This window comes from Heteronotia binoei, chromosome 7 (genome assembly GCF_032191835.1).
Source record: "Heteronotia binoei isolate CCM8104 ecotype False Entrance Well chromosome 7, APGP_CSIRO_Hbin_v1, whole genome shotgun sequence".
NCBI classification, from domain to species: domain Eukaryota; kingdom Metazoa; phylum Chordata; class Lepidosauria; order Squamata; family Gekkonidae; genus Heteronotia; species Heteronotia binoei.
In genome coordinates this window covers 105,660,565-105,679,924 of record NC_083229.1, presented here as the reverse complement: position 1 = coordinate 105,679,924, position 19,360 = coordinate 105,660,565, and the positions used below count along the sequence as shown (strand labels likewise).

At 42.6% G+C, this 19,360-nt stretch overlaps 1 protein-coding gene across 1 annotated transcript in view; it reads left to right on the top strand.

Annotated features, from left to right (window-relative positions):
* Window positions 1-193: 193 nt before the first annotated feature.
* The window catches only part of E2F3 (E2F transcription factor 3), a 35,682-nt gene continuing 16,515 nt past the window's right edge, over window positions 194-19,360 (top strand). Inside the window, exons 1-2 of the mRNA XM_060244147.1 lie at window positions 194-568; window positions 18,419-18,530. Of these exons, the coding sequence (XP_060100130.1) occupies window positions 254-568; window positions 18,419-18,530 (427 nt within the window). The 5' untranslated portion in view covers window positions 194-253. The remainder of the gene's footprint in view (window positions 569-18,418; window positions 18,531-19,360) is intronic.

Genomic DNA, 19,360 nt, shown 5'->3' with positions numbered 1-19,360 from the left:
GCCATTTTCCAGCCAGCGCTGCACGGCGGGAGCGGCTGGCTTCCATCCGCCGCATCTGCCGCCTTAGCGGGCTCGTTCCCCTCCGCGCCGCCGCCTCCTGAAGCGGGAGTCCCCCCGGTACCCCCAGCATCGTCCATTTTTAGCCGGGCTCGGGCCTGGAGCGGCCCAAGAGCCGCGGAGGCCTAGAGGGGGGGGGTGGCGGCGGCGGCGAAGCGAGTGGGGTGGGTGGAGACTCCGCTCCGGGTGCCGAAGGATGCGAAGGGGACTCCAGCCGTACGCCCTGGCCGCCGCGCAGCCGGCCTCGCCTTCCATGGAGCCGGCGGGGAGCCCCGCCGCCGTCGCAGTCAGCCTGGCCGCCGGCGCTTTCATCCAGATCCACACCGGTTCCGGGGCATCTGTGCTGGGGCCGCCGCCGTGGCTCCGCTCCTGCTTCCCCTGTGGCGTAGCCGAGGGCGCCCGGCCGGCTCTCGTGGGCAGAGGAGGCCCGGCCTTGAGCTACACCCCCCACGGCCCCGACGGAGGGAGCGCGCTGCTGCAGCCCGACCGGGACACTGGAGGCCGACCCTCGGTAATGCATCTGCCTGCCTGGGGGGCGACGTGCTCCTCAACCCCCTACCCGAATCTAATTTTTTTTTTGGGGGGGGGGTGTCTCAGTATAGACTTGGTGGGGGCTTTGCACGTGTGAAAGGGAAGCGGGCGACTACTGTCACAAACTTTTCCCAGCTCTCCTCCGGCCTCTTCAGCTGCAGCCATCTCGCGACAGGGAACCGAAGTCCTGTCACCCCCAATTTATTACTAATATTGGGGTGCAGCCTCCTCTCCCTTTCTGATTCCCCTGGAACAAAAGCGGGGTGTGGTGGGGAGAGAAGCCTGCAGAGGCAAGTAACGTGCTGGGCTGGGACAGCCATAACTGTTGCCCAGGGTTCCAAAGGAGGGGCGCCTAGATGGCTTCGGGAGGGCCCCCCTCTCCAGGTTTTCGAGGGGGGGGGGGCTTTTTACTTGTGAAAGAAATGGGCGACGACTGTCACAAACTTTTCCCGGCTCCTCTTCAGCTGCAGCCATCTCGCGACAGGGAACCAAGTCCTGACACCCCCCCCCCCATTTATTAGCATTATTGGGGTGCAGCCTCCTCGCCCTTTCTGATTCCCCTGTCTGTAACAAACGCGGGGTGGGGGTGGGGGGAGAAGCCAGCAAAGGCTGCAAGCAACGTGCTGGGCTGGGACATCCATAACTGTGGCCAGGCCTTGAATTCAGCAGGAGCCTGAACCTTTCTGAAGGTTCCCCCTCCTCCTCCCCACCTTGTCCATTGAAGAGTAGGTGCAGCTGCATAACAATCCCTGGATGAGCTCCTCCACCACCTATTTTTCTACAAAACGACCCCTGACTGTGGCCCAGGGTTCCAGGGGAGGGGCGTCTAGATGGCTTCGGGAGGTGCCCCCTCTCCAGGTTTGGGGGGCGGGGTGTCGCGCAGGCTGGGCGCGAGGCAGCATGGCCGTGGAGGGAGGAGGGGGGGGGAAGGGGAGGCCCTCTCTCTTTCTGTCCCGCTGGTCTCTCTCTTTTTTTCCCCTCTCGCTTCACCCCCGGACTCGGCGGTGACGTTTCGCACACGTGCGCCGAGGCCGCGTCTGTGACTGGGAGCCGGGCGAAGGAGGGAAGGAGGGGGCGCTGAGCCGAGTGGGGGGAGGGGGGGACACGCCACTTGGGCTTCCTCTGGCCTGGGCGAGCGCGCCGAGCGGGCACCCGGGGCGCGCGTGGCTGGCTTCGGCTCCCCGTGGGGGTGTGCATGTCTGAATCGCCCTCTCTCGCGCACACGCGGCGGCCCTGCCTGCTTTTCAACTCTGGGAGCTGCCTGGGGGGGCGGTGTTAGGCTTGGAAATGCCCCTGCAGCAGGTAGGTTAGAGGAGACTTGGTTGGTGGGGGGGGGGGTTGTGGGGGGAGTTTAAGTACTTAACTGCAGGAGTAGGCTTCTCTTAGTGACCTACCTCAACAAAGACTTCCAAAATTCAAGAACTGTCTTTTTTTAAGTTGGGGGAGGGGTAGGATTTTGTGATTTTTTTTATGTTTTTTTTTTTTAAAAAATCTCTTTCCCCCTCATCTTATCCCTCACCTCAAATCACGGTTATAGGGTTAAGCTTTTCTCCTTTAACATAATTTCTTATTGACTTTTAAAAGTTTGGGCCTCCCTTCCTGTCGTTGGAGAGGACTCTCTGGAGTATGGTTCAAGTAACTGCTTGAGGTCACTGTTGTCCTCTGTGCGACTTGAGAGTTCAAACCACTTCTCGGGGTGGTGTGTGCAGTGTAAATTTGGACTGGTGTGGAACTGAACTGCAGAAATGTCCGCTCTCCCTCAGGTCCTCTTCTATACTGGTGGTTAAACATAACTTGGTTAACTGTTTTTAGAAACTGATAAAGTGAGGAAAACAGTGTCATGTTGGAAAGCTGTCTTGGGTTAAACTGAGAATTGTGGGAATGTGGGTTTGGATGTCACAGAATAATTAAGCCTGCTGCGCCCTTCCTGGAGTCTTATGAAGCTTTTCCTGGAGGCTTTTTTTTTCATGTGTGCTTGTTGCAACAAATAGTACTTGCCATGGGAGTTTAGTTCAACAGTTAAAATGAAATTTCAATAACAACAAAGGGGCTCCTAGTTTGTCTGGATGTATAGGCCTGTTTAGAGATGGCACCCAGATGTGAAGGGTTGTAGTGTCAGATTGGAATCTTTTTGGAACTTGCATCAAGGCAAACTAGACATTTTGAGAACCCTATCCGGTAGGGGTGCATGTAGCATAGTCTCCAAAAATATTACTGAGGGGTTGACTTAGATGATTAAACTGGTTCTTTTTATATAGCCTGATAAAAGAAATTACTTTGAGGTTGTTACAGCTTATTTTTGAGAGTTTGTAGTGTGACTGATTCTCTTTGATTTTTCTCTTGGTAGTAATTATCTGTGGTTCTGCCTACCCCATACAGTGGAATGAGGTGTGTCGGACTGCCACACTGAAAGAGATGGGACAAGAAGTACAAACATTATTTAGTGTCTTGGCTGAATCTACCACCCAGATCTTAAATTCCCTGATGGTGATCTTTGGCTTATGAATAAAGTCTTTTGAAAACAAAACAAATGATACATCTGATTGAGAATTACATTTTAGGTTTGCAAGAAGAACAAAAAGGGTGAGGATAAAAATTCCATGAAAGTTTTTGTAAATCTGTGAACCCCGATCCAGCTAAGGAGTGTGGTCATATGCAAGGTCCCTGGCCTACTACAAAGTGTGTTCTGAAGTTATAGAACATGTTTGGGGTGCGCGATAAAAGGTCCCTCTTTAAAGCCTTAAGTCTTGATTAAAGAAACAAACCTCTCTAAAGCTTCAGGTATGGAATTTGGTTTTCTGTCTGGCAACTGGTATGTATGTATGGTTCATGACTGTCAAGTAGCAGATGAATGCAGGTGTTGCTAAGAATGGCTGTTGGTTGCAACATGATGGTTTTATGCGGACTTCTTGTATTTGAAGAGCAGTCAATCTGTATTGAACCAGTAGTTGCCAGAAATGGAGGCATTATAGAATTGCTTGCCAGATGCACATATCCTTGGTTCAGTAAAGGGATGCAAAGCTGGCAATTATCTCATGGAAAAACCATTTTTAAATAATACACAGGATATTCAGCCCTGCTTGAAGGAAGGAATGCACAGCTAACCCGATATCAGAAACCAGAGTGAATTAGTTTAGAGTAGTAGTTTCCAAACTTTCTGCATTATAGGAATCTTTTCCTGTGTTGTCTATGCATTGCAGAATCTCCATTTGGAGTTTTGTTGTTGGAGTCTAAGGTATGTGCTAGGTTCGGGTGAAGTGCTGGTCTGTTCAGTGTTGCCATGTTTGAACTGTAAGTGACAGCTTGGAACATACAGTTTCCTGCACTGCACATTGCTATGGAAGATTGGTAATTGTAAGAAAGCCATCTGCCATTATAAGAATTCTTGCTGAAGAGCCTAAGTTCAAAATGAACAACTTACTTTAGAAGTAAGTTCTTTTAGAAGTAAGCCCATGGTGCAAAGTTGTAAGCTGCAGTAGTGCAGTCCAAGCTCCGCTCATAACCTGAGTACCATACCAGTGGAAGCTGGGTTCAGATAGCTGGCTCAAGGTTGACTCGGCCTTCCATCCTTCCAAGGTCGGTAAAATGAGGACCCAGCTTGCTGGGGTAAAGTGTAGATGACTGGGGCAATGGCAAACCACGCTGTAAAAAGTCTGCCATGCAAGCATTGTAATACAACGTCACTCCAGGGTCAGAAGCTACTTGTGCTTGCACAGGGGACTCTCTTTACCTTTTAAGTTGACATCTGAGGAATAAATAATGCTGAAATGTTAAACCAATAATTGTATATATATATATATATATATATATATATATATATATATATATATATATATATATATATATATATATATATACACACACACACACATATCTTCTGAAGGGTAGATAAAATGTGGATTTCTGTAGCTCTGGAATCCACATAATCATGCCAGCTGCTAGGTCAGCTTCAGGAAGCAATCTTAGATAGGTCTGCAAACTCCCAGGTGTGCGTTCTTAGGATTGCAACCTCAGTTCACTAGACATGGTGTTGCTTCAGACCAAAGAAACTTGCCTATTTGCATCTTTAATATTGTCCTGTCTCCAAGGTGCTTGGGGTAGCCCATTGGTCCTCTTTTCCTTTTTTTTTGGATCATTGAAGCAGTACTGTGAGTTAGATCTCATTGAAAGAGTAATTGAGGGTCACTGTGTAATGAGCTGAGCTTCATACGGCAGTGTGGAGAACCTGACATTAACCATTATACTAGTTCTTTGCAATGTGTATGATTGGGTATCTGCCACACTTGTATGTATGAGTGGTCTATATTTTACCAATTAGTGTGAAAGATGAAATACAGTGTAAAGTGATATCCCTAAGGGAGCTTTATCTGTGTTTTTTACAGTGCTGCTCTGTGTGCTGGGGGTGGAAATATTTATACCTTGTAATTCTGCACGTTTTATTAAAGGCTGGTTTGTTTGCTTGTGTGCTGCCAAGGCGCAGAAATGTTTTGTGAATCCACATACTGATCCAACTAAGGAGAGCTGTTTACAGAAGCAAGCTTCTGTTGTCATAACACTTGCTGGATCAGGTATGGTGTATATCAAAGTGTGAACGCCATCCAATTTCACTGAATTTCTTTGAATGGATTGCATACGTGAATGTCCTTCTTTGTCCAAATTGAGCCAGGTTGGTGTAGTGGTTAAGTGCGCGGACTCTTATCTGGGAGAACCGGGTTTGATTCCCTACTCCTCCACTTACAGCTGCTGCAATGGCCTTGGGTCAGCCATAGCTCTTGCAGAATTGTCCTTGAAAGGGCAGCTTCTGGGAGAGCTCTTTCAGCCCCACCTACCTCACAAGGTGTCTGTCTGGGGGGGGGGGGAGGTAAAAGAGATTGTGACCATTCTGAGATTCGGAGTGGAGGGCAGGATATAAATCCAATATCATCATCAACAAATTATGTCGGAGATTGCTGTGCACAGATAGTTTACAAAAAAAAAGCTTAACTTGCACTGAGAGAGTTGAGCAGTAGCTCTAATCCTGCAATTGTTCCAAATATAAATCTAGATACCTGGACAGAGGCAAAGCTTGTGTTCCTGCAAATTAATATACTTATGTGTGTGTATATGTTCTGTTAACGGAACATGTTCTCCTGCAGTTTGAAGACTGCTGTGCAATCCGGGGAGGTCAAGCTTCAAATGCTGCTGTTTGTTAAATATCATCATGGCTCATAATTCTACAATAGCCCACAAAATATTGGTAACATGTCTTTCCATATATACTGATGTTCACTGATTATGAGACATCAGCAACTTAAAGGGGTGCCAGAAGGAATCCAGAGCCAACTGCATACAGGCCTTTACTAAATTAAGAGCCAAGAGAAACAAGATTCTTCTGATCTAATGCAAGATTCCTTCAGTGTGTATGGTTTTGCTTCTTCTCTGTATTGTTTGTAGAGGGCATAGATAAATGTAAGGTTCCTTTCCAATTGATTAATGTTCAGCAGTATCAACATTTACTAATTAAGAATCTATGGGAAACTCAGTCTAGCACAATCTAGTGATCATTCACTTAAAAGGATTTCGAGCAGCAATTATCTTAAATCTGTGATCATGGAGGTTAATAGTTTTCCTAGTATTGACTTGATATTTTAGCTGGAATTGGAGTAAGAACATAAAAGAGGCAAAATGGATTGTGGTTTCTTCATCATACTCTCCTAATATGTGAAGAGTAGCAAAAATAGTTGTCGTTAATGGCTCATAAACTGAGATCTGGGTTAGTATTGAAAAGTCACTTCTGAGATCTTTATTGTAAACATTCAAAAATTGTTAGCATTTCAGGGCTGATTTAGAATATTTGCACTGAAAGGTGTTATGCTGGTAGATCATTTTGTGTAGACTGAAGCTGCTGTGTAAATTGAAACTACTGATGCTTAAACTGGGTTTATGTACTTCAATGTGGAATGCAGCTCTAATATTCATATAGGTGCTTTTTTCTTCATTTGCAGTGAGGTAGGACATGCATCACAAACCTGTATTTCAGTCTTGTGTTACAGTAGGCTTAAATTTGCACAATCCCCCTTTGTAGCGGTTTTAAAGCTCTTGTTTGGCCTTTGATGACCTTGTGCTCTGCACTTTTTTGTGTGTATGTCCATTTTTTGGCATTAATAGACTTCCCATTGAATTGATTGACTTTTGGGTTGGGTACTGGAGTGTTCTTCCTTGTTTTGGGCTTGACAAAGCATTTGTTGAGATTCTGTCCCCCAAAAGAGGCAATAACATTTAAAAAAAAAATGGGATTAAATCTGTTTTATCAAACGTATGTTATTGATTCCTGTGGTAATTTGTAAAAAAACCTTTGCTAGATTTAGGAAAGCATTCATGTCCACTTGAAAATGCATCTGTAATTCCAGCTAAAGTGCAATAGAAATTGAAATTTGCACTCTTCAGGTAAGGTGAAAATCACTATGAAGAAAAGTGGTGGTCCAAAAAGAGGTGCTAATGAGAGAGTATGTGTAAAAATGTAAGGAACATGCCAAGAAATAGCAGTAAATCTATTAATGGATTTGAATGGTGGGGAGAGATGGGGAAAGTGTGTGAATTGGCCAGTATGTTCATACCTTTTGCCCTAAAATGGTATGTATTCCAAAAGTGGATTTTGAAGACGTCTTTCATGGAGATTTTGTTTGGCTGTGTGCCTTGTGGTAACCTTTCCTTGTTGGAAATGCTTTATAATGTTCAGCCAGTAGGCTTGAAGCTTACAATGAGCTCAAGTTTATACACTTCCATTTGGATAACTTGCTTTCATGGTAGGTAGATTTGAATTGGTTTGGGAGCTTTGAATGCTCTAACAGATAGTTCAGGTGCTGTTATGGTAAGTTATGATGAAGTACTGAGAACAGTAGAACTGAAGAAGAAAGCACTGACTATTTCTGTTCTTCCCCCCTTCCTCCAAAAAAGAAAAAGATGTTCTTCCACACCCTTTGTTTATGAAGGTGCTATTAATACAATGCATAGTTTTGCATGTCTGGTTAGCTGGTTTCTGGTTGTAATCCTAGGGACAGAGGGGTTCAAGTTCTTGTGTCTCAGAGCCTCCTCCTCTGCTTTCTTAAATATTCCTGGCTTTTCATAAGAACATAAGAGAAGCCATGTTGGATCAGGCCAATGGCCCATCCAGTCCAACACTCTGTATCACACAGTGGCCAAAAATTTATACACACACACACACACACTGTGGCTAATAGCCACTAATGGACCTCTGCTCCATATTTTTATCTAACCCCCTCTTGAAGCTGGCTATGCTTGTAGCCGCCACCACCTCCTGTGGCAGTGAATTCCACATGTTAATCACCCTTTGGGTGAAGAAGTACCTCCTTTTATCCATTTTAACCTGACTGCTCAGCAATTTCATTGAATGCCCACGAGTTCTTGTATTGTGAGAAAGGGAGAAAAGTACTTCATTCTCTACCTTCTCCATCCCATGCATAATCTTGTAAACCTATCATGTCACCCCACAGTCGACGTTTCTCCAAGCTAAAGAGCCCCAAGCGTTTTAACCTTTCTTCATAGGGAAAGTGTTCCAAACCTGTAATCATTTTAGTTGCTCTTTTCTGTACTTTTTCCAGTGCTATAATATCCTTTTTGAGGTGCGGTGAGAAGAATTGCACACAGTATTCCGAATGAGACCGCACCATCGATTTATACAGGGGCATTATGATACTGGCTGATTTGTTTTCAATTCCCTTCCTAATAATTCCCAGCATGGCATTGGCCTTTTTTATTGCAATCGCACACTGTCTTGACATTTTCAGTGAGTTATCTACCATGACCCCAAGATGTCTCTGCCAGTTCACACCCCATCAACTTGTATTTGCAGCTGGGATTCTTGGCCCCAATGTGCATTACTTTCTTTTTGAAAGGGGTACAAAGCAGCTGACATTAGCGTTATTAGTGGACGGGAACAAGAGTCCAGCAGCACAAAATTTGTGGCAGGGCATGAGCTTTCATGAGTCACTGCTCACTTCTTCAGATACAGCTAGATTAGAATGTGAGTCTGTCATTACATCTTGCAGAATGAAGTGATTTCGGACACCAAAAATGACATTGGTAATGAGAGAAGAAACCTAGGTTGCAATTCAGTCCAAGAGGATGCATTGTCTTGAGCTTCATTATCTGTTGCAATTCAGCAGCCTCTCTTTCTAATATTCCTTTGAAATTTCTTTGTAGGAAAACTGCAACTCTTAAATCAGCAATGAAATGTCCCTGGAAGGTTAACTCCCCCACAAGTTTTTGAATGTTGTGGTTTTTAGTAGCAGTAGAAAAGAGCAAGAATCTAGTAATGCCTTAAAGGCTAACAAAATTTGTGGTAGGGTATGTTCTTTTGTGAGTCACTCATCACTTCTTCAGACATTTCCATTTATTCTTTGCATCCTCCTGGACTGAATCCTCCTATACTAAATTGAAACCTAGGTTTCCTGTCTCGTTACCAGTGCAGATGTCTCCATGCCTACTACCCTTCTGCATATCACACTTAATCCAATCGGCCTGCTATTGCCATTTGTCATCTGAAATAACCTTTATAAAGTTTATGTCTCTGGTACCTCATGTTACATTTTATGGCACCGATGGCGTGGCCCAACAATGTGACATTTATGTCAGATCCTGCCCTTATAACAAATGGGTTCGACACCTCTGCAATGTTATAGGTATATCCCATCTCTGCTGTAAATTGTAGACACATGGTCTTTGTAACCGATGTGAAATATGCATTTACACATAGAAACCAGAGCACAAAACAAGAAGTGGCCCTTGGTCTGGTTGCTGAAGGGCTTTTTTAAGGGAGAAAAAGGATGACTATGTATTACCTAGTACTATGTTAAAAGTCAGAAGTATCGGTGTTAAAATTCCTTGAGAGATAGTGATTAGCGATAGAAGATACAAAAGACCAATGAAGTAATGACAAGTAATTTAGAAAATTGAGAGAGCATGTTATGAATCAGAACACTAATGTCTTGATTCCTTTTACTTGGAAGTGAAGCCAGTTTGCCTGGGTTTCAATGTTTCCATAGTAGTTTGTGGTGAAGAATGCCATCAAGTCACGAACAACTTGTGGTGACCCTGTAGGGTCTTCAAGGGAAGCAACAAGCAGAGGTGGCTTGCCATTGCATTCCTCTTTGTGGCAACCCTGGATCTTGACGGTATCCTGTCCCAGGTACTAACCAGGTCCAACCCTACTTAGCTTCCAAGATTTGGTGAGATCAGGTTAGATTGGCTCATCTTGGTTAGGACTCAATGCAGTTCCTCACAACGTTATTTAGCACTGGAAAAATTGCTTCTCATTACTACATGCTGGAATCAAGGTTTTTGGATCCAATAGGTGGGAGAAAGTTGGATATTGGTGTCCCAGAATAACCTCTGTTTACTAAGAACACTTGGCAGAAAGTTTAATCGGTGTTTATAAAGATGACAAAAGGAGAGAGAATCCTGTTTTAATAAATTTTATTGCAGAGATTTTAAAATAATGAAGTAAAAAACAAAATAAGAAAAACACAGAACTAAAGTAAAGCAAGAAAGATGGAAAACAAAGAAAATTTTCTGATTTTCTCAACAACAAATACAAGTAAAATTAAAACTGAACACCTCTCTTGGTACAATAGAAATGTTTCTTTTTACCCTAGCATCTAATCTTTTTTGCCATCCTTAATCCTCAACTCCACATGTCAGTTCATTATTTTTCCATTTCCTGCAAAAAGCATATAGAGGCTTTTTAGCAAAAAGCAGTCGCAAAAATATAGATAATGTCTTTTTTCTGATCAAGGAAATAAATGTATCCATCTTCACAAGTTCTGTCATCTTCACCAATCATTCCTCTGTAGCAGGTAATGTTGAACATTTCCATTTTTGTGCATATAATTCAGTTTTGAAGACAGTCCAGCAGTTCAACTACCTGGGGTGCATCATCTCCTCAGACGCCAAGATCGACAAGGAGATTGGCAATAGACTGGCAAAGGCAAACCGTGCATTTGGCCAACTGCATAAAAGAGTGTGGAGCAACAAGCATCTGAAAAAAGGCACAAAGATCAATGTTTACAAAGCGGTTGTGATGACAGCCCTCATCTACAGCTCCGAATCGTGGGTTTTATACCGTCATCACCTGCGACTCCTTGAGCGCTTTCATCAGCGCTGCCTTCGCACCATCCTCAACATCCACTGGAGTGACTTTGTGACCAACACTGAAGTCCTCAAGCGAGCAGAGGTTACAAGCATCGAGGCATTGTTGTTGAAGACGCAGCTGCGCTGGGCAGGGCATATCTCCAGGATGGAAAACCACCGCCTTCCCAAAATTGCCCTGTATGGCGAACTTTCCACCGGCCATCGAAATAGAGGGGCACCAAAGAAGAGGTACAAGGACTCCTTGAAGAAATCCCTTGGTACCTGTTGCATTAACCATCACCAGTGGTCTGTCCTAGCCTCAGATCGCAAAGCATGGAGGCACACCATCCACCAGGCTGTCTCTTCCTTTGAGAACGCACGCATAGCTGGTCTTGAGGATAAAAGGAGATTGAGGAAAAATCGTACTGCTACAGCACCAATCCCAAATCAGACTTTTCCCTGCAGTCACTGTAGCCGGACCTGCCTGTCCCGCATTGGTCTTGTCAGCCACCAGCGAGCCTGCAGCAGACGTGGACTACTGCACCTTTCTTAAATCTTCGTTCGCGAAGTCAAGCCAAGAGAGAGAGAGCATATAATAATCTGACTGCTGTCATTATGACTAAAAACAAAGTTCCATGATTATTTCCCTAGCTGTCTGTCTATTAGTACCCCTCACCCCAAGCCTCTGGTTTCATTTGAACAGTAGTCCTTAGAGTCTTCTGAATTGGAGTGCATTTGTGTCCAAAATATTTTGGCTTTGTTATATGTACACCATAAATGATAAAGTTCCTTTATTTTGTTCACATTTCCAACATATATTTGAGATATTTTTGTACATTTCTCTGGGGACATATATCATCAGTATATCATTTTATAAAAAATATCTTTTAAGATTGGAGCATAATGTACATTTAAGGCCCTTCTTCCACATATTTTCACACTGTCCCAATTCTTATGTCCAAAGTCTTGAGCCCATTTTATCATGGATTCTATCACACTTTCTCCTGTTTCTCCCCAGAAACCCAGCGTACACTGCCACAACTGCTAGTCTACATAGTTTTGCAACATTACAAGACCATGAACGCCCTCTCTCCCTGTTTTTATCTAATATCCAGCCTGTTTAAGAGTTCTGGAGAATATGGAAGTTTGCACACTGATTTTCTTGGTCTTAATAAAATGTTACATGTTTTAAAAAATTAGAAGTGTCCTTGGATTCAAACAAGATGCAAGCAGTAATTTATGAGCACCTTTTGTTGGGTTAGCATTCTCGTAATAAACTTCCAGAACACTGTTAAACTCTGGTTAGATGTAAAGTATATGCTTCCTTTAAAAGATTAATGTTGGTCACTGGTCAGTATTTTCTATATTAACTCCAGTAAGGTTTCTATATGTAGTTCCAGTAAAGTTGTGAGTCAAACTATTGTTAGATTTCCAAATCCTCTTACTAAAATTGATATATGCCCCCTTCCTGTGATATTTCTAAAGCCTGAAACTGTTTTAAGAGCTACAGTTTTACTCTCATAGTAAATGAGGTGTAGCAGCCCTAATAGTCTAGAGTAGCCTGATCTTGGAGCTTGGAAGTGGAGCAGGATTGGTACTTGGATGGGACACAGCCAAGGAAGACTGAAGCTGCTACTCTGAGGAAGTCTGCAAGTCATGTCTGCTCATCTCTTGTACTGAAAACACCATGAGGTGGAACTTCATGGTGTTGCCATGAGTTGGTTATGACTCAGTGGTGCACTTTACTTTGTATTAGTAAATGAGGCTCTTACTAGCTAATGGCCTGAGTAGAGTACCTGAACTCTAGATTAGTCTTGCATTTTCAGATCTTTAGAGCAGTGAATCATGTAGGTGTGCCAAAGTTTCTGCTTGGAAATAAGTCATTTGTCACAAAAATGCTTTGTATTCTAGAAAAAGGAGATATAGCTATAGTGGTATCTCCATTATTCAATTTTCTTTGGTCCATTATTCATTTCTTAGAAACAATTTCATGTAGGTGTCTTGCCAGCAAAGTAGTTAAAATCAATACTTTAAAAAAGACACCCCCCCCAAAAGCAGGCTCCCTCTTCTCTACATATGATTTTCCTTACAGTCAATTAAATGGAAGTGTTTGTAATAAATGTTGTGGGAAAACAGTGAGGGATTAGATTTCCCCCAGGACAGCCATCTCCAACATTATCTTCACTGGTGTGAACACAATGATATCCATTGTCATCTGCTTTCTCCTTTCCTTTTCCCTAAGCAAAGAGGCAATCCTGACTTTTTCTCCATATCACTAGAGCAAGAGGAAAGTAGAACCCGGGATTTAAATTTAATCACCTTTGAGTCTGCAGGGAATGCTCATCTACCCCATAGTGGGATTCTTGACTTGAAATTTCTTTTTTTAATAATTGTTCCCATTGCAGCCATTTTGTGGTGGTACCCAATACTCTTTCTTAAAATCCACAAAGTGCCTACAGGCTCAGCAAGTTTATTCTTTCATACTTTATTTAGTATCTGTTGGCTGTTGGCCCTCACCATTACAAGTAATATCTCCAGGGGTTTCTTGGGTAGAAAAAGCCCAGCAGAAACTTATTTGCATCTTAGGCCACACCCCATGATGCCACCACTGTTTCACATAGGGGTTTTTTTGTAGAAAAAGCCCAGCAGGAATTTGTTTGCATATTAGGCCACACCCCCTGATGCCTAGGCAGCCGGAACTGTGTCCTACTCAAAAAAAAGCCCTGACTATCTCTTTATGACAGTAAAACTGGAAAATATTTAGCTAATAAAGGGATATTAAGTGCTTGTCACATAAAGTTAGTGGAAATAGAACATACAAAGCAAACAAGTACTAGATAAAAATTGATCCAATAACCTTAAAATATTTATAGTTCAAAAACCAAAATACATTTTTAGGACAAATTTTAATCACTACTGAAATATACTTAGCAGCTGCTTCTGTAACCCATTGGTATTATCTGAAGGAATATTTAAAAGGTGATAATCTGCAGAGAAAATAGGGGAGGTGCCCAGGACAAGGACCAGGATAGGAGGACAGGGGCAGAGACCAAGGTTTTGGCTTGTCACAAAGTGTGAGCCTCACCCCAAGGGTGGTTCTAGTATCTGGGTTCCACATAAGTACTGTCTCTGCTCCCAAGGAAAACGTGCCACAACTTTCTGCTAATGGATATCCTTTAAGGCGTGGCAATGAGAATGCCCTACTGAACATCAGAACCATGAGACAGAATAAGTATTTGCTACAAGGTTTTTCTAAGAAATTGTTACTACATTCCTCCACTTCCCTAGTTTATATAATGTTGATTTTAAAAAATCATTAGAAGATGACATGTTTCAAACGCTCTTAACTTCTAGAACTGAAACTTGCAGTAAGGAACAGGGATTTCAGTTTGAGTCATGACAAAGCTGCTATAACATCTTTTATTTAAGCAAACAGATGTCAATTGGTGAATATCCTGCCTCTAGATTATCTTCTGTCATACTTGAGTGGCCATTTTAGGTTCATTTTGAGTTTTTACAGTTCTTTAATGGCTGCCATCATGCTATAGAGGACATCAGTTCCTGAACATCCACTTAGAACCTCCTTTAGCCTGATTTTTAGTGATCAAAGTTGTATTTATTTACTTTATGTCCTGCCTTTTTCTCCAATGAACATCCAAAGTAGTTTGCGTTCTCCTCTCTTCCATTTTACCCCTGAGGTAGCTTAGCTAAACAGTGTGTGTGAGACTAGCCCAAGGTCACCCAGCAACCTCTTGTGGCTTAGTGGGAATTCAAACCTGGGTGCCCCAGATTCTAGTCTTATACTGTAACCACTATACCCCACTGACTATCTTGAATTGATAATATATAGGGTCCTGCTAGGTCAGGGTCAAAGTAACTTCCAGAAACAGCTTTTGCAACCTCTAATGGTGTAGTGGTTAAGTGTGCAGACTCTTATCTGGAAGAACCGGGTTTCATTCCCCACTCCTCCACTTGCAAAGGCCAGAATGGCCTAGGATCAGCTACAGCTCTCGCAGGAGTTGTCCTCGAAAGGGCAGGTGCTGTAAGAGCTCTCTCAGTCCCACCTATCTCACAGGGTGTCTGTTGTGTGGGTGGGAGAGAGAGAGATAAAGGAGATTGTGACCCTCGTAAGATTCAGAGTATAGGGCAGGATATAAAACCAATATCTAAATAAATAATTTTAAGAACAATGTGTCGGTAATGAGTCTGCTATTCCAGTGTAGTAGTCTTCCTCTGTGTTAACAGTGTCACTGAAATTTAATTATGCCTTTCTTGCAATGACCTTTCACTACACCTAGTTACTTTATGATAATTGTCTTGCTGCCTGTCCTAAAGTTGTTTTTCTGCCTTGCCAGAGAGTTCAGATACACATTGTGATTTATTTTATTCTGTTATTTTATAACTCAGCTGCCTGTGATTGCTTTATCAAGGAAAAGACCAGCATGGGGAAAAGTGGAAACTTTAACTCTTTCCTGTCTTACTGTTTCCTCATGGGAGGGCTTTCTCAAGGTTGGAGGGGCTTTTATCTGTGCCCGGAGAAAAATAGATTTCTCTAAGTTTTCCCAACAGCAATAAAGAAGTATGGCATAAACTTTTAAGTGAGAAAAATGGAATAATAATTAGTTAATATCTCTCCTTTTCCCCATGCTGGCCAGGCAGCTGAATTTCAAAAGAAAAGGAGAAATATTAACACTGTCATGATGCTGTCTAGGTAGTCTAGTCTGTCACTGCCCCTTTAAAGCATAGTGTATCCCACAGGGTTCTAAATATTAAAATAACTTTACACAACCTGAACTCAGAAGAGGAAAAGTAGGATATAATATCCTGCTAAGAATTCTAGAATTAGGAAAGGACGAAGGATATTGGCCATTATAAGCCATGAATATGTCTAATAACAATCTGAATAGTTTGTCTGGCTAGGCTTTGACTACTTGAGCCTGCAGATGTTTGAATAAATAGTAGCTTCTGAAACTTCTCTGAGATAATGGAGCTTGCATTTTCCATTCATAGCTGATGATGTTCTGAGTCACCACTAAAATGGTATGTTTTCCTTGATAGACATTGCAACAGACCTAGTATTTAATTTTTGATGGTAGATTTTTAGAAGTCCATCAGAAACTATCCGCAAGCCAGTGTTAAGACTTGCATACTGTATTCCCCTTATTCCACCAGCAGCCAGCTCAAGTTCTTAGATGCTAAAAGTTCTGGAAGATGTTGGCTGCATTCCTAATGAGACAAAATGCCACACTCATGGGACAGATCTCTAAAAGCTGATACTAATATTCTGGAGTGCATAGCTATATGTACAGTATTCATAAGTCCAAGCAATTGTGATGTGTGTCCTTAGCCATTCTTTCCAGCCTTTAAAAAAAACACTTAATTTTTTTCTGTCGTATACATTGTCCATGGCAGTCATTAGTGTATGTCAGCTTTATATGATGTGAGCCCCTCAATGAACTAATCTCCATCCATAGTTGGAACGCTATGGGAAGTGATGCTTCTGTTCAGTCAAATATTGACAACTTGGAGCTTATCGGACACCATTAAAAAGAAATTTAAAGGGCAGAGCTCATCAGTATGGTAATTGCAAATATGCCATCTATGATACGTGGCTGCATGCTATTTGTCTATCTAACATTGTTATATCTAGGCTTGCATTTTTTCGGCACAACCCTTTCCCAGCTGTCAGCCCATAGGTGCTAGAAACGGAAATTAAGTCCTCTCTTTTTCAGATCTGTTGTTCCTTTTACCTCCTTTCCTGAGGTATCGTTAAGGCCCAGTCAAACTACAATGGCAGTGTAGATGCCCTATCTTGGTAAACGGTTTTGGCCTTCGAAGAAACTGTAAAAAGTTTAACAGCATGTTAGAACAGTGCTTTTTTCTTTAAAAAATTAGCAACAATCTTCACAAGGCATATTGATTTGACTTTGTCAGACACAAACCTTTCATACTGTTCTGTTGTGCTGCTGAAGATTATCACATGTGGGATCTTTATAACCACTTATACAACTTTGTGTTTTTGGTGCAAAGCATTATGTGTCTTCACTGAGCTTTTGGTGCTGCTATGTTTGCTTATGAATCTATGCAGTAGTGAGATATAGCACTGTGTTGACTTGTGCTTGTTCATATTTAATATACCCTACTTTTATAACACTAAAATTGTTCATCAAATTTGACTAAGAACAGGGTGCCCTATCTGAGTTGGCTTGCTATAGTATAGCTACTATCTAGACTCCAGTTGTCTTTTGTATGGTGAACATAGATAGCCTTTTATATCTGAATAATACTGCTTTGTGAAACAGCTGCACTTGCATGGTTTGGAAATAATGCAAGTATCAACAACTACATGTATCCAGCACTTGCAGAATTTTTATCTCTAGCTGCCACATTAGAGCTTTTTAAATATCTTGAAGCAGAGGAAACCTGATGTGGCTTACCAGGAAATAATATACTGCGTTTTCAGCTGAAGTAACTTTGGTATATGTGATAAAGCACCAAAAATATTATTATGCTGCTGGCAACCTAGAGACCATTATCCTCACAGAATTGGGAAGGCGCCAAAAGGTCTTGGGTAAATCCCTCTCTCTTGCTGCTAAATTTCATTTGTGAACGAAGACCCAGGCAAAGTGAATTAAGCATTCCTACCCTACTTCTCTTTCCATCTAAGCCTGAATGTAGTTTACAAAGAAAAATATATTTTTTTTGTCTGTCTAAATTATAATACGGCTTCCACCCTTGGCTTGTCCTCGATCAGTTGCAGGCTGCCAGCTGCAGGCTGAGCCCTTTGACCATACCCAGGCTTAAATACCTATAATAGCAGAAACTTGGCTCACATCTCAGGCGACAGATATTCACTGAATTCCCCTCTTCGTTTGTGCCTTTATGCTACCAGTACCATACACTAAGCCACCTGTGGCTCTTGAGAACATAGTTGACCACACCCACCACATTTCGGGAAAGTGGACACACGGCTTAAACAATTCCCCAGCTTAAGCAGCCACCACTGGAGAATGGGTGAGCGATGAGCCTCCCTGAGGTATATGCCTTATCCTGGGAATATAAGTAAAGGGCCTGTCCTCTCCAATAACATCCCCCCCTTTTTCTGTGCTCTCACCCCAGTAGCTACCGGTAGGACAACAAGCTGGCCACAGAAAGAGAGAGTAAAACAACTGCAAGGCAGCCAGCAAGGGAAAAGAGTGAGCTGGCTTCAGTGAGGTAGCAGTTGTTTTACATGCCTTTATCTATGGCCAGAGGGGTCTCCTCTGGGCACCTTTGCAGTCTTGCTCTCCTGCTAGAGCTGCTGTGCCTCTTGCTGGTAAAAAGCAAGAAAGCTGAGAGGGATGCAAAGCATGCACAGGCTTCTTGCAAAGAGAGGCTTCACTATGCTGTTGACGACCTCAGAGTAGGTTTTGCCCATGGGGAGTCTGAGCATTGTTTACTGTCTTTACTGCCTTCTTGCTCTCTCCCTGGCATGACGCAGAGTAACCTTGTGCGTCTTTTTCTTTCCTGAGCAGCAAGTCCCATGCCAGGGAGTGAGCAAGAAAACAAGGGATGTAAAGGGCACACAAGTTCGACAGTGGTGGGAAGGTTTGTGAATGATCTTCTCCTTCTTATGGTCCATCAAAAATTCTGTATCTGGAAAACAGTGTAATCTTACAGTGTTGGTGTTACTCTTCATAGGAACACTCTCCTGTTTTTTCAGGCGAAACGAAGACTGGAACTAGGAGAAAGTGGCCAGCAGTTTCTAGCTGAAGGGTTAAGAACGCCAAAGGGGAAAGGGAGAGCTGCAACTAGAAGCCCAGACAGTCCAAGAAGTAAGTAACGTTTTCAACGATATCTAAGTGTACCTTCTTAGACCTTCAGAATTGTTGAACCTCTTGCAGATTTTTAATCTCAAATTAATCAAAGATCAATCTCATCTCCTTGTCGTAAAGCAGCCAATACTTAAGGCAATATGTTCAATGTACACTTTCTTAAGTATAGCCAAACTGATTTGGTCTGCTCTTCATGTGAGTAAGGAAAAGCTAGGTTGTGCTCAGAAGTTTCAGCTCTATATTGTTGTACGGTAAATATTGCAGCTGCTGTCTTGTGTATTCCGTAGCAAAACAAAACAACCAAATTTGGTGCCAAGAAAAATGAAATTCTGTTTTGAACTTGTAGAGGTTTGCACAGGCATATCTCACTGTTAGTATAATTCTTCTTGCAAGCTCTAGGATGGCAAATAACATACACAAGTTCAGCAAAGATAGGGACGGGAAAGGGGCTAGAAAGGAATTTCTGGATTGCACTAGCCAGCTGAGGGTGATAGGACTTTATGAATAGTTAGAATCTATGATAGAAGGACCTCATCAACATATTGAGAGCCTTTTTCTGAGTTTGTTTTCAAATTCTGCAGCATTAAGGGCTGGAAATGTGTAGATTTTTTAAAAAGCTGATATACCAAGGAGATCAAATTTGTCCCTAAATATCACATTTCACACTTGCACAAAGTGATTCCAATGTCTTAGTTCTAGCATCTTGGTACCAATGCCTTCTAGGGTTTCAGTGAAGATGGTGTCATGTTGAATGACCTATACAAAGTGAGAAAGCAGCACCAATAAGCAGTTGCCATTTTGTACAAAAGCAAGAATTTGTAAGGCTTTCT